This window comes from Bos indicus, chromosome 4 (genome assembly GCF_029378745.1).
Source record: "Bos indicus isolate NIAB-ARS_2022 breed Sahiwal x Tharparkar chromosome 4, NIAB-ARS_B.indTharparkar_mat_pri_1.0, whole genome shotgun sequence".
Taxonomy (NCBI): Eukaryota; Metazoa; Chordata; class Mammalia; order Artiodactyla; family Bovidae; genus Bos; species Bos indicus.
The window spans coordinates 57,140,073-57,156,433 of NC_091763.1; the positions used below are offsets into that span (position 1 = coordinate 57,140,073).

The following is a 16,361-nucleotide window of genomic DNA, read 5'->3' on the forward strand; positions in this document are numbered from 1 at the left end:
AAAGCTTCTTTCATGACTTTTTTTCTTCCAATTCCATCTCTTATCTTTCTTTTCTTTTTTTCCAGTATCTAATATATAATTTATTCCTGTGGTCCAATTTTGTTGCTAAGTCATATATTTTTTATATTCTGCTTAAAAATAATCCTCAAGACACCTAATGCATTGCTGGTATTGGCAGTCATAATTCTTATTAATTGGCTGGTGTTAGGAACTATGATCATCCTTAACCCATCAAATCTTAGAAAAAGATCAGGTTCAAAGCAGAAGAAAACTATCATTCTGGATATTAGGTGTCCCATTATTTAGAAGATAGGCTTTATTGGTTTAATTATAAGTAATGGACATTCTTAAGTTTCTTGCCCTTTTTAAATTTGTCATTGTTAGTCCTCTTCTTTGGACATGGCTAATGCTTTTATCTGAAGAAATACCTTTAATTTGATTATCTCACCATTGTTCTCTAATACATTGCGCACATAATATGCTAGTTTTTATGGGTGTTTTCTTTCTTCGTGCAAATGCTTACTAAAACACACACACACACACACACACAATATGAACATTTTGAATATCTGAAACACCCTACAAGGTTTCTTATTTGAAAAACTTGTGGCTTGGAAAGATGAAGTAATTTGCCCAAATTCACATGATTGGATTATGATTTGACCTGAGATCTGTTTCCCAGGTTGCGCTAGTAGTAAAGAACCTGCCTGCAAATGCAGGAGACATGAGAGTCTCAGGTTAAATCCCTGGGTCAGGAAGATCCCCTCTAGTAGGAAATGGCAACTCACTCCAGTAGTCTTGCCTGGAAATCCTATGGACAGAGGAACCTGGTGGCCTACTGTCCATGGGGTCGCAAATAGTTGGACATGACTGAGTGACTGAGCACGGTTGGATTCACTCACCTTCCTACTGAGTTTCCCTGTTTGGTGACGCTGTCTCTGCAGAGCACTGCCAGCCTCAGCTCCAACAAAGGCAGAAGGAGAGGTGGGGGTAAATGCATGAGGTTTGCAAGTGGAAGGAGTCCTTCTCCAAACTCAGGAAGCTTATAGGAAATTGCATTTCTTATTGATTTCTGATGGTGTTCTCTCTCTACATCAGTGTAGTACAACATGCCCTTGGAGTTCATTTGCATTTTAATATTTCTGACTTAAAATTTCACCTCTCTTAGCGTCCAGGTGTTCATCACTCTCCAGTAGACAATTATAATTATCTCTGTCAGAGAAGTGGTTTTAGGTCAAAATAGAGGACCTTTATCTTTATCAGTCTACCAGTGTGGACTTTTAAAGTTGGGTTTCTTTGCCAGAACATGATTCACTTTATGTCTAACCCCATTATATTTCTCCCTTTTATTACTTTTGACAGTTTTTCATTCTTTATTTTTGGTTGCCATTTCATTCCTTCTGAGAATTTTTGACTTAAACTGTACATATAAGTTACACAGTTCAAAGATAAATAATTTGATGCTGGAGTTCACATTTGTAAAGATTACTAATTATCTTTTTGTTTGATCTTCAAAAGATATCTTTTAGAAAATAAAAAAGCCAGACACACAGAGGGAGAAAATATGTGCCAAACATGTATCTGATAAAAGACTTGTATCTATCTATCTATATATATATAAAACGATATATATACACATGGTCTTCCCTGGTGGCTCAGATGATAAAAAAATCTGCCTGCAATGTGGAAGACCTGGGTTTGATCCCTGGGTTGGGAAGAAGCCCTGGAGGAGGGCATGGCAACCCACTCCAGTATTCTTGCCTGGAGAATCCCCATGGACAGAGGAGCCTGGCAGACTACAGTCCATGGGTTCATAAAGAGTCAGACATGACTGGGCGACTAAGCGCGCGCGCACACACACACACACACATCCTTACAACTCAATAAGAAGACAAACCAATTACAAAATTTGCAGAAAATCTGAGCAGACACTTTAATAAAGGCAAGACTTGCTACTAAGCTCATGAAAAGATGTTTGACATTATCAGTTATTAGGGAAATGCCAGTCAAAACCACAATTAAATACCATACTGCATGCTCATTTGAATGGTCATAATCTAAAGGACTAAGAATGCTCAGTGTTGGCTAGGATCCAGAGAAGCCAAAAACCTTCATATATTGCTAGTGAAAATGTAAAATGATACAATCACTTTAGAAAACAGTTTGGCAGTCCTCAAAATACTAAAAATACACTTTTCATATAACCAAGCAATTCCACTCCTAAGTAACTACTCAAGAGAAATGAAAGCATATATTCACACAAGGACTTGTATGCAGAGACTTACAGCAGCCTTATTCACAATAGCTCAAAACTGGAAACAATCCAAATGTCCCATCAGCTGATGAACAGGTAAATTATGACATACCAATACAATGAAATGTTGTTTAGCAATAAAAAAATGAACTACTTATAAATGCAACAACATGGATGAACCTCAGAAATATTGTGTTAAATAAAACAAGCCAGACCAAAAAAAAAAAAAAACCTACTAAAATTTCTTTAAAATGCACATCTCTTAGAGAAGAGAGCAGTATATTCCTGGGACTTGGATGGAAATGGGAACTGGCCTTCAGATAGGCATGGGTGAACTTATGGGGGTGACAGAATACTCCAAAAATGTATTGTGATGATTCCACAACAGCATAAATTTGCTAAAAATCTTTGAAATGTATACACTTACAGTGGGTGAATTTTATGGTATGTAAATAATATCTCAAGGAAGCTACTAAAAAATATTTCCCTCTAAAATGATTTCCTTTTTTGGGCTAGTGGTTCTCCAATGAGGGTGAATGAGGATTGTGGACAGGGAGGAAGACCAGAGACAGCATATTAGAATCATCTAAGAATTTTTTTTAACACACATGTATTTGTTCTTCCCTATAGTATAATACTAGAGATCACAGAATATCACCATGTATTATGAGGGGCGGGTAAAGAATCCTCCTGCAGTGTAAGAGATACAGGAAACTCGGGTTCGATCCCTGAGTTGGGAGGACCCCCTGGAGAAGGAAATGAATACCCACTCCAGTATTCTAACCTGAAAAAAATCCCATGCACAGAGGAGCTTGGCAGACTATAGTTCATACAGTCACAAAGAGTTGGACACAACTGAGTGACTAAGCACACATATATAATTTGCAGTGCTCCTCTAGATAATTCTGATATACGTGATCCACACATCTACCCTTGAGAATCTCCTCTTAATCAGGTTGAGTCCCAGGAGTCTATGTTTTCCATAAGCAAGACAGGTGACTTTTGTGATCATTTAAGTTTAAGAAACTCTGCCCATGTTGTACAATGCTAAGAACTTTCAGCATTGTGGCAGAGCACAGTGGAATAAATGTTACTCTGGGAAAATCTATTTTCTGACCCTTTTAAAATCACATCTACCCAGATACTGGGAGCAGCCAATACCTAGCAATTTTAATGAATTAAACCAATAATTAAGACTCCAAATTACTCCACTTTTGGTAGGGATTCTGGTTCATTGAAAGGAATCTGTCTGAACTCAATACCAAAAAGGCCAACCATTTTGTTACGATTATAACTTATTAATATTCATGAAATGTGTTAGCTGTGAGATGTGTGCTTGCATGCTCACTTATGTCCAACACTTTGTGACTCCAGGCTCCTCTCTTCAGGGGATTTTCCAGGCAGGAACACTGGAGTAGGTTGCCATTTCCTAGCTATGAGATAATCTGCTATATTTGTGCCTAGTTGTGGTCTCTTGGGTTGAAAACTCTTGGGTCTCTACTTTCCCTTTTAAAAAGTAATGTCTTTTCCTGTGAAGCATTTTGTCATTCCTGAGTTGATAGAAGTCTCCCATTCTTGGAAGAATGCAGGAAACAGAAAACAGAGCATTTGCAGTCACCTTCAATGGCTTTATTTTCCTGATTGTCAAGTTTGCCAAAAAATTAGATTGCTAGAGATGATGGCTAAATGTTCCTATTGTTTTTAGAAAAACACAGTTTTGTAGGAGAGAAAACATGGGAACTTAAAAAAAAAATAAAGTGCTGTTGCTATCCATCGAGGGGTCACTGCCAGTTCTATGCATGTCAACAAGGTTCCTGTCCAGTAAACTGCCTGAAATCCCTATCATTGTTCAGCATTGTGGAGAAAACCTTAAGCATTAATTATCTATTTTTATAATACATTATTTGTTTATAATCTGAAAGGAGGAAGTTAGCTCCCCAATTTTTTTCTAGATTAGGATCCATCGATTACTTTCCTAGATCTGCTTCTAGTGGAATCAAAATTGTTCTCATTCATCAGTTATTATTTTTTCCCTCATTTAGTTCAGATGCCTCCTGCCTCCTAACATGCATGCTTAGGCTCTGTTTGCAGAGTGAGGTTATTGGTATCAGGAGCTCCTGGAGAGATTCATGGAGGAGGGTAGCCTGATCATGTGTGGTCATCTACTAATTTCTTATGATCTTGTCGCAGGCCCTTTGGGAAGGAACTGTGACTCTGCGTGCCTTTTTACTCTTGGTATCTTAGTGAGACATAGGGAGGCCTTGCATGCTGCAGTCCATGGGGGTCACAAAGAGTTTGACGTGACTTAGCAACTGAACAACAACAAAATCTTAGCATAGTGAGTAGCACAAAGTAGGCACTTAATAAGAATGAAAATGTAAGCTGCACATACCAGGGATCACACCTTCCTGTTGTGCATTGTATGTGCCCCTTAGCACAGTTACATAGTAGGTGATCAAAAAAATATATAATGACTGAATCAGGAATTTAGTGTCAGATTTGTTTGGATCCCTGCTCTTGTATTTTCTGACATTTGTAGTTTGATATACAGTTTGAATTTACAAATAAATTTTGATTTTGTTATCCAAATGTGTGGGCTGATTTCTATGATTGAAAGGTTACATTTTGTATAAGATACTGCTTTGTCATTTATTGTTTTTCTCTTACCTCCAAACCTGCCACACAGTTTTAAAAGAGTTTTTATAATTAGGATGACTTGAGATATATTTATTCATTTGGTTGCTATGGGTGAGTGATTAGTGACTTTGTATAAGATGAAATGTATGGGAATTTAAGAATGATTTTGGATGAATTCATGCATGATCAAACCATAACACGTTGTGAGAAGAAAGGTATTTAGAGTGAAGGTCATTAGGCAGTTGAGGTCAGTAATGCCAAAAAAAATTTTACTTGCAGGTAGTATATAGTATATAGAGTGGCAAATATGATTTCAACGGGATCTGAAAGCTTATTTAAAAATATTCTGTTTAGGTACTTCAGCAGCGAATCAGGTATGCCTACTATTTAAGCAGTAATTTTCTCAGGAGCAATGTTTTGAACCTAAATGACTTGCATGGTTACTGGAAGAATGAGGTTACTGATAAAAATTATTCCTTTTTTGCTTGGGATATCACATTATTATTGTTTTAAAGGAAATTTTCTCAGAGAAAGCAGATGCTCAGTGCTTATTAGTATGGTAGTTTTAAATATTTAAGATGTGAACAAAAGACCAGATCATCCCAATGATTCTTTATAGGAAAGGAAATGCATTAACTTTACCAAAATGTGAATGCCATAGCACTTTAAACATTTTATTTAATATAACTTGACATAGAAGTGTAATGCTCATTTCTTCCTTTGTGTATAGCTTTAGTATTTTAATGATAGAAGTCCCAAAGAGGGTTTTATTATTATGAATTAAAGGTGTCATTCACAATTCAGGTAGGACAAGACTGTACTGAGACTTTTGGTTTGAGCCTCTGAAAATAATGGCCCCTAATCTGCAAGAGAGCTTTTTTTTCCCCTGTGCTTGGGCAGAGTCTGCATACCCTCAATAGATACACCTCCCACATAATTTTCATGGCAAATAGAAGGGGAAAAAATGGAAGCAGTGACATTTTGTTTTCTTAGGCTCCAAAATCATTGCAGATGGTGACTACAGCCATGGAATTAAAAGATAATTGCTACTTGGAAGGAAAGCTATGGCAAACTTAAACAACTATTAAAAAGCAAAGACATCTCTTTACCGACAAAAATCCAAATAGTCAAAGCTGTGGTTTTTCCAGATGTCATGTACAGTTCTGAGAGTTGGCCCATAAGGAAAGCTGAATGCCGAAGAATGGATGCTTTTGAAAAGTGCTGGAGAAGACTTTTGAGAGTCCCTTGGACAGCAAAGAGATCAGTCAATCCTAAAGGAAGTCAACCCTGAATATTCATTGGAAGGACTGATGCTAAAGCTGAAGCTCCAATACTTTGGCCACCTGTTGTGAAGGGTCGACTCATTGGAAAAGACCCTGATGCTGGGAAAGATTGAAGGCAGGAAGAGAAGGGGGCAGCAGAGGATGACATGGTTGGATGGCATCACTAATTCAATGGAATGAGTTTGAGCAAACTCCAGGAGATGGTGAAGGACAGTGAAACCTGGCATGATGTAGTCCATGGGGTCACAGAGTCAGACGTGACTTAGTGGCTTATCAGCAAGAACAGCAACAGTAGAAAAATATTCGTCCTGAGTTGTGCAGGAGATGGTAGCAGTGCTTGGGTCAGCAGTGGAATTGTGAGCCTGAGAAGGGAAAGGGCAGTGGCTTTAGGGCCTTACTTGTATTTAATATGTCCCTTCACATAATCTGCACTAGTTCCAACTTTATCTCTGCTTCCCTTTTGTAACTAGTTGTATAATAAAAGTCTTTTTTCCTTTCAACATTAAAAAAAAACAATTCTCAAGCCTAAAAGGCAACATAATTTCTCTTCTTGGTCAATAATAACCTAAGTGCCTTTCTTTATTTTAGTATCTTCTCAAAGACTTGGAGAAACAATAAAAAAAATACATAGGAATATAGAATGACAGCCCTGGAAAGAATGTTAGAAATTGAATCTGACCCCTTACTATTTTTTTTGGCTGCTCTGGATCTTAGTCGCCATATGTGGGATTTTAGTTGCGGCATGTGGGATCTACTTTTCAGATCACGGAACAGTGTGAAGTATTGTTTTCATGAGAGTTTTTAAATGATTTTATATTGTATATCTATCTGTCTTTATATCCCGTGCACTTAGCATTGGTGTTTAGCAGGCAATAAATAAATGTTTACTGAATTAAACATTAGCATATTAAAGTTTGTATATATACGAAACTGAATTTCTTATAGTTTCTTAAATAACTTACGTTTTATTTTGCTCTGAGGTCTTCATGCACACTGCTGCTTTTGCCCAAAGTGCCCAGGTCTTACCTCGAATGCCTTTTCCTTTTGGACACATTTCTTTTCTTTTTTATTTATTTATTTAAATTTTATTTTATTTTTAAACTTTACAAATTGTATTAGTTTTGCCAAATATCAAAATGAATCTGCCACAGGTATACATGTGTTCCCCATCCTGAACCCTCCTCCCTCCTCCCTCCCCATACCATCCCTCTGGGTCATCCCAGTGCACTAGCCCCAAGCATCCAGTATCGTGCATCGAACCTGGACTGGCAACTCGTTTCATACATGATATTATACATGTTTCAATGCCATTCTCCCAAATCTTCCCACCCTCTCCCTCTGCAACAGAGTCCATAAGACTGTTCTATACATCAGTGTCTCTTTTGCTGTCTCGTACACAGGGTTATTGTTACCATCTTTCTAAATTCCATATATATGCGTTAGTGTACTGTATTGGTGTTTTTCTTTCTGGCTTACTTCACTCTGTATAATAGGCTCCAGTTTCATCCACCTCATTAGAACTGATTCAAATGTATTCTTTTTAATGGCTGAGTAATACTCCATTGTGTATATGTACCACTGCTTTCTTATCCATTCATCTGCTGATGGACATCTAGGTTGCTTCCATGTCCTGACTATTATAAACAGTGCTGCGATGAACATTGGGGTACACGTGTCTCTTTCCCTTCTGGTTTCCTCAGTGTGTATGCCCAGCAGTGGGATTGCTGGATCATAAGGCAGTTCTATTTCCAGTTTTTTAAGGGATCTCCACACTGTTCTCCATAGTGGCTGTACTAGTTTGCATTCCCACCAACAGTGTAAGAGGGTTCCCTTTTCTCCACACCCTCTCCAGCATTTATTGCTTGTAGACTTTTGGATCGCAGCCATTCTGACTGGTGTGAAATGGTACCTCATAGTGGTTTTGATTTGCATTTCTCTGATAATGAGTGATATTGAGCATCTTTTCATGTGTTTGTTAGCCCTCTGTATGTCTTCTTTGGAGAAATGTCTATTTAGTTCTTTGGCCCATTTTTTGATTGGGTCATTTATTTTTCTGGAGTTGAGCTGTAGGAGTTGCTTGTATATTTTTGAGATTAGTTGTTTGTCAGTTGCTTCATTTGCTATTATTTTCTCCCATTCTGAAGGCTGTCTTTTCACCTTGCTAATAGTTTCCTTTGATGTGCAGAAGCTTTTAAGGTTAATTAGGTCCCATTTGTTTATTTTTGCTTTTATTTCCAATATTCTGGGAGGTGGGTCATAGAGGATCCTGCTGTGATGTATGTCAGAGAGTGTTTTGCCTATGTTCTCCTCTAGGGGTTTTATAGTTTCTGGTCTTACGTTTAGATCTTTAATCCATTTTGAGTTTATTTTTGTGTATGGTGTTAGAAAGTGTTCTAGTTTCATTTTTTTACAAGTGGTTGACCAGATTTCCCAGCACCACTTGTTGAAGAGATTGTCTTTAATCCATTGTATATTCTTGCCTCCTTTGTCAAAGATAAGGTGTCCATATGTACATGGATTTATCTTTGGGCTTTCTATTTTGTTCCATTGATCTATATTTCTGTCTTTGTGCCAGTACCATACTGTCTTGATGACTGTGGCTTTGTAGTAGAGCCTGAAGTCAGGTAGGTTGGTTCCTCCAGTTCTATTCTTCTTTCTCAAGATAGCTTTGGCTATTCGAGGTTTTTTGTATTTCCATACAAATTGTGAAATTATTTGTTCTAGCTCTGTGAAGAATACTGTTGGTAGCTTGATAGGGATTGCATTGAATCTACAAATTGCTTTGGGTAGTATACTCATTTTCACTATATTGATTCTTCCAATCGATGAACATGGTATATTTCTCTATCTATTAGTGGGGGACACATTTCTTAATCACATTCTAATGGATGCACTTCCTTGCCCCAGGCACATTGGCCCTTTTCAGTGCTATTTTCCCTTGGAAATACTTGTCTAAAGGCAATCTTCCCTGGCACTTTGTAACTCCTTGACAGCAAGGACTGTGTCTGCTTTTCATTTGTGTATCTCTAGCATCCAGCCCATGACCTTGTACTTATTAGAGTTTTGAGGAATTGAATTATGAGCACGTTTTTAGTACTTTGGAATGTAATCCAAGGAAATAATAAAATAGCAGTGCTTGAATAGGTCACAACTACCTCAACACTTTTCTCATCTCTTCTCCTCTCCCCAATCCTTGCCCATCCATTTTCATTTCTGTCTGTTTAACCTCCAAAATGCATATGTGAAGTTTGCCCATTTTGATCCATTTCCATCACCACCACCACCACCGCCACCAATGCTACAATCCATCCTACCATCATCTCTTGCTCTAGCCCACTAGAATAATCTGGTCTTCCTGTATTTATCTAGTCCCAGTCAAGAAATAGAACAGACTGAAATTATAGCGTATCACATAGTATGAATCAGTATTATTTTGAGAAACTGGTAAACAAACTGGTCATTTATCTTCCCCAGCCAGGAGGTTCTTCATCTGTTGGACTGTGTTTAGCTCCATTTTGGTCTTGTAGGGTAGCATCTCTTGATCTCTCACTATTTTGTTTTTCATTGCATAAGACCATTAAAGGACTGCATTAGCCCTAGAAAGTCTGAAAATTAACCAAGTGGTTACAGGGCTAAGTGAGGGTTGATAATTATCTGTATTGAATTCACATGCATTGTGATATTTTTTCTTGATTTCTCATATATTTCATGGTTATATTAGGATAAATTTGGCTGCCATAACATAGGCCCCATAACATTGGTTTAAACATGATGGAAAGTGATTAATCTCTTAAACAACTTGAACATAAGCAACACAGGGCAGTTACAGTGCTTCCATGGTGCTGGAGACCTAGGATCCTTCTGTTTTATTGCTTTGCCATCTTTAACTTGAAATGGCTACTCCTGTTCCTACAAACACCATCACAAGTGTCACAACATGGGAACAAAAGGGAGGACGTAATTCTTCTAAGGCACAGTGTTTCTGCTTATATGCTATTCATCAGTCCTAGTCACATGGTCATACTTAGCTTCAAGGGAGGCTGGGCAGCCATGTGTTTCCCCAAAACTTCTATTACTGCAGAAGAGGACAGGTACCAGGGCTTAAGGAGCATCTGCACCATAGTCAGCAACAGAAAAGGATTTACTTTTGGAATGCTTATTTTTTTCTAACATTGCTTTGTGAGGAGAAGTTTTCTATTGAAATTATTAAGCTACTTGACCTGTGGGAAATAATTCACCTGAGTTATTGTATTTGACTTTGGGATTTCAAGTCAGATATATTTCAGTGGTTATAGGGATGAGTATTGGAGAAGGAAATGGCACCCCACTCCAGTACTCTTGCCTGGAAAATCCCATGGACGGAGGAGCCTGGTAGGCTGCAGTTCATGGGGTCGCGAAGAGTTGGACACGACTGAGGGACTTCACTTTCACTTTTCACTTTCATGCATTGGAGAAGGAAATGGCAACCCACTCCAGTATTCTTACCTGGAGAATCCTGGTGACAGAGGAGCTTGGTGGGCTGCTGTCTGTGGGGTCACACAGAATTGAACACGACTGAAGTGACTTAGCAGCAGCAGCAGCAGGGATGAGTATGAAACATATTGAGATGAGGTTGCTTTTTCTTAACTCTTATTTTTCTTTTTTAATAACAACATATATATATATAGATATTTATTTTTGTCCATTACTTAATCACAGTGGAAAAGCATCTTATATTGATATTTTCCTTGGATGTGAGTCACAATTTTTTTTTTTTTTTACTTTACAATATTGTATTCGTTTTGCCATACATCAACATGAATCTGCCACGTGTGTACATGTGTTCCCCATCCTGAACCCTCCACCTGCCTCACTCCCCATACCATCCCTCTGGGTTTTTCTTGCACTGTTTTTTATGTTTTCTTTTTTTACCTTTCTTGGGGCTAATCTCATATTTGTTTTTATTGTGCTTTTAGGCATGGCGCAGTCCCAAGGCTGGGTGAGAAGGTACTTCAAGGCCTTTTGTAAAGGCTTCTTTGTGGCGGTACCTGTGGCAGTGACTTTCTTGGATCGAGTTGCCTGTGTGGCAAGAGTGGAAGGAGCATCTATGCAGGTAAAACTGATATGACTCCTTTCTTTGAAATACACGTTTGGTTGTTTCTCAAGCACTAGAAATGAGATTTCTGTATATTGTCTCCATGCTAGAAACTGAAAGGTTTTTGAAAGGCCTTGAATGAAATTTTAACGTTACTAAATATCTTTATAAGGTCTTCTAATGCAGTCATATTATAAGCAATGGTGAATAAAAATAATTCTCTGATAGTTCTCTATATCTATAGTTTATCACCCCCCGCCCCCTTAGGAATGATAAATTGAGATTCTAAAGAAATTTTACAAAATAATATCACTTTCTGTGGCTGTGGCCTGAGATTTTAAGTTTTTTTTTTTTCCAATTATCCATATATGACTGAGATCACATTTATGAGTTCAGTTGCAGGATGAATTTGTCTCCAATTCAGTTACCTGATTGTTTTACACTCTCACACATGCACTCACACATTTATGCGCACACAGAATTCTGATAGGTGGAAAAGTCTACAGCACTGATTTCAGATATTCTAGTATGTTCTTTAAGCATGTTGCTGATTAAGAAGATTAAATGCCATTTACATTGGAAGAATTTTGGAGTGGAGATTTCCAAAAGTTATACGCAAGTAGTCTCCAGTAACTCAGAGAAAACTTGATTATTCTAATGCTGATGTCTGAAACCTAGCTGTTTCAGTAAGTTTATCAACTAAGAAGAATTTGCATTTTGTAATATAATTTGTTTTCTTCCATTATTTTGTGTATTAAGTTTAAGCATTATACTAAATATTTCTATAAAACAAATAAAATGAATGTATAAACTTCTAAGAGTTTAAAATGATACAGAGAGTAACCAGCTTACTTTCCCCCCCTTTTTTAGTCTTTAAACTAGGTGAGGGCATAGACATCAGCTTTGAAGAGTTAGAATGAAATTGCTTTGTTAAAATTGTAACTATTGTGCTGATAATCAGGTCTCTTCCTGAGTTCAGGTGCTTAGTGAGATCCTGAGTGAGTGCTTTTGGGGTGAAACTAGGGTTCTAAAGCATGGCTGCCTGAATATTTACTTACTGACTTGTGCTTCCATCATTTGAGAATGATGGGGGCCTTGTCTTGGGTTGGGGCTCCCGAGTTAAACCCTGTCTCTCACTTTCACTCTAGAGTGGGTCATCAGCTCCAAGCAAACTGGTCACTTACTTTGAATGCAGAAATATTGTAGTGCATGGGTACAGCAAACAAAGGAGAGGGATTTCTAAGTGTATGGCTTTATTCCTAAATGCAGTTTAATACATTTAACAGGGATGGGTTTTACATTTCCTTCCTCTTTAATTTTAAATTCCTAGTAGCCTCATCTTAGACCCAATTCTTTGGGGAAATTAAACCTTCTTTGTTGAGCTTTTGAATCAGATTCCTCATTTGAGATTAAAACTGCCTTCTCCACAGCCATCCAAATTTGTTTTGGACCCTTTCATCCCTTTGAACCCATCGACAGGTACTATTTTTTTATAACAAATAATCACACAAATAATGACTTTTTTCCAGTTTTGTTAGTGCTGTCTTATTACACAACCCTCACTATCCTGAGATGGAATTTTTCCAGAACACAAAACCTCATAATCTTGGATCTCATGATATTTCAGAGAATCATATGGCAATCATAGTATTGCAATCCTCATGCCTTTAGCCCAGTATATACCATGTTCATGACTTGTGCTCAGAGGGAAAAAAAACACAAGGATCTAGCCATTTTATGAAAACACAAAGCTTATCCCCAGTGAAGAAGACAATGAAGAAAGTCTTGAATATGCCAGATCTTGTCTTTTAAAGCCTTTAGATGACAAGATCTGTCATTGAAATGCCAGATCTGTTGATTAAATAGTATCTGTTTATTGCAGATAACATTAGAATTTCTTACAGTATTCCTGGACCACTACCCCAAGAATCAGATTTGTTACCTTGTAGTTTGTTTGGTAGGATTTCCTTAGCTGTTGGTTAGAGAACAGTCTGAATTGACTTTGATCTACAGGGAAATTGACTGGAAGGCTTATGAGTACGTTGGTAGAAGGCAGAAATGTGGCAGTCATCAGGGACAACTGGAACCAGGGACTTGAATGCTGCCAGGATGCTCAGTCTTTTCTGTTTCAACATCTGCTTCTGTCAGCATCTTGGCTTAGTTCTCTCAGACCAGCTTTCGTCTCGACTCAGGGCACATGGCTGCTGGCAGCTCTCATGCCTTTAGATGCCCAATTTCTTTACCGTCTGAGGGAGATTTCTCCTTATGCCGTAATTTCACTTTGAAAAATCTTGAAGAAGGACTGTGATTGACTCAGCTTGGACCATGTGCCCTGATCCATGCAAATACAGATCAACTTTGACCAGACAGTTAGGGTGCCATGATTGGCCTACCTTTGGACAGGTACACACCCCTAGCCTGTGGCTAGGAGGAATGAGAAAGCAACAACATATATTTGTATCACATTTTTCCTGTGGGCTTTCAAGGTGAGGTAGTGGTGATACTTCCCAGAAGAAGAGGAGGTGTTATTTTTGGAATAAAAGGGTAAAGGATATTCTGGGAAGAAATGAAAAAAAAAATGTATGTTTATTATGGTTTTGTCTATATTATAAGAATTTTAGATTACTTTTGAAGATAATAGATAATTTGTTTACACTTTCATTAGATTTCACTGAATCATACTAAAATTATTTTGGACTAGAAAATGCAGTAATGATATATCATTATTAATTAATTCAGCATATTTGAAGATATCTTTGCTATGCTACAGCTTTGATGAACTGAACATATTTAGGCCATGGGGTTCAGAATTTTTGACAAAAAATTCAAAAAAATTCTTATCTTCAAATTTCTGTAATGATGCAAGTACTAAATAGTTGGCAGGGTGTGTGGTACTCTCTGGAAATCCCTGAGCTTCCTGCAAGGCACACACCTGCTTTTATTGACTCTGAGGCCTGAAAATTATTCCCGGATTATTGCAGTTGGTTGTTTGTTGTGAACAGAAGGAGTATTCTGGATGTGTGGTGATGTCTTGTTATACCAAGGCTTAAAAGTGTGAAAGGAAGAGAGAGAAAACAATAGGCAAGAAAGAAAAATATGTGGAGAAGAGGAAGGAAAATAACATAGATCAGTTGGGTGACAGGGAAAATTAAACAGCTGAGACACTGAGCAGGAGACGAGAGTGGCACAAAGGATCAGTGATGAACAGTGATGCTCCAGTGAAGGAGCTCATGGCTCCTTTTGTGGAACCTTCCTTGGAATTGTACCCTTGAATGCTGACCCATCTCTGCTGCATATTTGTGTATCACACCATGAGATTGTCACCCAGCCATCCGTTCTCAATCTCAGTATTCATTGAAGGAATCTGTGTGCCATTTTGAGGGAACTCCTATTGGAATAGGTTATCAGTCTTCATTGGAAGGATTGATGCTGACACTGAAGCTCCAACACTTTGGCTACCTGATGTGAAGAGCTGACTCATTAGAAAAGACCCTGATGCTGGCAAAGATTGAAAGCAGGAGAAGGGGCAACAGAGGATGAGAGGTTGGATGGCATCATCGACTCAACTGACATGAATTTGAGGAAACTCCAGGTGACAATGAAGGTCAGGAGAGCCTGGCATGCTGTAGTCCATGGGGTCGCAAAGTGTCAGACCTGACTTAGTGGCTGAACAACAACAACCAGTCTTGAGCGTCATTCATTGCATAGTACCTGAGTGCTCCTGTGTATTCAGGTAGAAAAACCATATGTAGTCATTTCTTTCATTTCAACTATATGAATAATTTTGTGACCCAGGGGGCATTTGCACATTTGCAGGTATGGACAATCATAAAGGCACTGCCAACTATGAGTTGGAATAGGGAATCATTTATCAAATGGCTGATATGTGCAAAACTGCTCTTGAGGTATGGGAGTCAGATACAGATTCTGTATTCAAGGTCGTCTTGCTATAGCAGAGGTTTAAGAATTATTAATCCTAGATTATTGCTATATCTTCGGATGAGATTTGATATAGAAGATATCAAGCTGTCAGATATGTGGCCAGTGCCTAGTACATCCAGAAATGGAAAAAGAAAAAAAAAAGAAAAAAAAAAGAAAAAAAAAAACTTGTTTGCTTTAGCATACTATTTTAGAGAATGAACTTGGAAATTTTAATTTGAGACAGAATGGTACCAGAAAAATAATACCTTGAGCCCTGTTATAGTTCAACACTATTATTTTTACTGTGGCAACAAACATCCCCCAAATTTTAGTAGTTTATATAACATTTTTATTTCTTGCTCATTGGTTTGCAGACTGATTATAGTCACTCTGGGCTAAGGGTTTGGATCAGTCTGCTTCCTGTATCTCTCACTGTGGGCCCTCTGCTGAAGGAACAGTGACAGTCTGGGGTGTGTTCTTCTCGTGGGTGATAGTGGGACCCAGAGTGAATGAAGATGCTCAGAACATCTGAGAGCCTCCGTTCAGAAAGTCTACTCTTCTGTCTACATTCCCTTGGTCGAAGCAAGTCACCCAGAAAAACCCAAAGCAATTAGATGGAAGTGTATTCCACCCATAGGGAAGTCATGGCAAGGTGAGGCGGGAAGGATGAATTGTGAATAGGTAGGTATATCTACCACAGCCACTAGGATGCCAAAGATACATGCTAGATTTCAGAGGTAATATAAAAAGTTGTATTAACCTTTGAGTCTACCTAGAATAACCCTAATCTTTGTAGTCCAAGTCTGACAAAATTGTAATAGGTTGAAATTCTAAGTCACTGAATTCTGGAATGGATTGAAATAGCCCAGGGCCAATTGGATCTTTAAAGTGACTTCTTAAAAAGGTCACTCTGCAACTTATATACATGTTACTTAAGAAAATCCAAGAATTGAGAGTTTGAATTTCATTAAAAGTACATATAATGCCAATCTTTTGGAGTTTATTGAATAAATACTGTTATAGCAACCCTGGAAATTTGCTTTGAGTGACAAATTTTGCACTAGAGCTCTTTTTATGTCTTAAAAAAAATTCTGTTGGCTTGAGGTTTAATAGGAGAAACTCATTTTCAGGATTCTCTCTTATAAGAAATAATTCTTTACTTTTAAAATACTACTCAGTAGTTCTTTTTTGA

At 37.9% G+C, this 16,361-nt stretch overlaps 1 protein-coding gene across 7 annotated transcripts in view; it reads left to right on the top strand.

Moving 5' to 3' along the window:
- IMMP2L (inner mitochondrial membrane peptidase subunit 2) overlaps window positions 1-16,361 on the top strand; it is a 956,525-nt gene that overhangs the window by 36,631 nt on the left and 903,533 nt on the right. For all 7 annotated transcript variants that reach the window (XR_011566113.1, XR_011566114.1, XM_070787260.1 and 4 more), the window contains exon 3: window positions 11,130-11,266. Coding sequence is in view for 5 of the 7 variants with exons in the window: in XM_070787260.1 (XP_070643361.1) it covers window positions 11,132-11,266 (135 nt within the window). In the remaining 2 variants the exon portion in view is untranslated. The remainder of the gene's footprint in view (window positions 1-11,129; window positions 11,267-16,361) is intronic.